Below are 1382 nucleotides of genomic sequence, written 5' to 3' on the forward strand. Positions count from 1 at the left end.
GGCCTGGGGCCGGGCTGGGCTGGCCCTGAGCAGGCGGGAGGAGCACGGAGCAGGCATTCCTGGACCAGGGCCGGCCAGGACCCACTCTGCTTTCCCCAGGGGAGGAGCCACCACCAGGGCCACCGCAGGTCCCTGGGGGAGGCAGCAGGCATCTCAGAACTGAGCCAGCCCTCAGGTCTCTGGTCCGAGCCCCTGCTGGGCCAGCCCGTAAGCTCTCTGCAGGAGAGCTGCTGTGGGAGGCAGGGGCAGGGCTGTGGGGCCAGGCGGCAGCACCTTCCCGGAGGAGCTCCATAAACCACAGGTTCCCGCACACCGGGGACAACGGGACAGCAACACCCCCAGTCCGCGAGGCCCGGGCGTGTCCCCCGTTCACAGGACCAGAGCTGTGTCTCTGTGTCTCGTTAACGCCCCCACCAGGCGTGCTGAACCTCGGGCAGTCCTGGGGGAGCACAGGGCCTGTCACCAGGTGAGGCTCTCATGCTCCTGGTCCTGCTGCCTCTGCCCAGGCAGGACTGGGCTAGCCCCGGCCTCAGAGGCCCGGCTCTGTGGAGGGTGGAGGGGGAGCGGGGAGGCAGGGCCTCTGGTGGGCTCAGGGATGGGCTGGTGGGAGGCAGTGAGAGGGGGATTCTTGGGCTCGCTCACCTTTCCCTCTGGAGGGGTCCTTCTCCTCCAAGATAACCCGCTGTCCATCCAGGCTCGATATGGGGGCGCCGAGGTCCAGGGGCTCCCTCTCGCCACTCTAGAGACCAAGGTGGTGCACCACGTGACTCACCGAACCAGAACTTTCCAGAACACCTGTCTGACATCCAGCTACTGACAGCAAGACCGGTCCAGCCTTGATGTCGTTGCATGCCAGGTGACCCTGGGTGCCGCCACCTTGGCCAGGCTGCCCGAGGGCAGTCCAGAGGTGCCCAGCCCGAAGCCCAGGGTGCCTGGAATGCGAGTGACAGCTGGTGGCCTCCCTGCGCCAGATCCAAGCCCGGGGCGAGGACACTTGGCGAGGCTGCAACCCTCTCAGCCCACAAACGTCCTGTTTCAAAGGCATCGAGTTGGCATCCAGGTCTCACCCTGCTCACAACCTGGACGGGCCTCGCCCCACTCCTGTGGGCACAGGTAGGATGTGAACAGGACAGAGCTGCCTTTGTGGACAGGGACACGGAGCGGGGCAGGGGCGGGGCATGGGGGGGGAACACCTGCTATTCAGGACCCACAGCCACTGTTTAGAAAGAAGCCTGAGCTTGGAGCGGCTTCTTAAATTCCCCGCTGGCCATGAGGCCCAAAGTGCCCAGAGGCCACTCCTGCAGGAGGCCGGGCCGGAGCTTGCCCAGGGAGGCGGCCACCACACTGGCTCTGCCTCTCTCATGATGTCGGTTCCGTGGACG

The 1382-nt window shown here is 66.1% G+C and overlaps 1 protein-coding gene across 1 annotated transcript in view; it reads right to left on the bottom strand.

Annotated features, from left to right (window-relative positions):
- RGS12 (regulator of G-protein signaling 12) overlaps positions 1–1382 on the bottom strand; it is a 59267-nt gene that overhangs the window by 9878 nt on the left and 48007 nt on the right. Inside the window, exon 13 of the mRNA XM_014533452.1 lies at positions 643–739. Within this exon, the coding sequence (XP_014388938.1) occupies positions 643–739 (97 nt within the window). The remainder of the gene's footprint in view (positions 1–642; positions 740–1382) is intronic.

This window comes from Myotis brandtii, unplaced genomic scaffold (assembly GCF_000412655.1).
Source record: "Myotis brandtii unplaced genomic scaffold, ASM41265v1 scaffold986, whole genome shotgun sequence".
Classification (NCBI taxonomy): domain Eukaryota; kingdom Metazoa; phylum Chordata; class Mammalia; order Chiroptera; family Vespertilionidae; genus Myotis; species Myotis brandtii.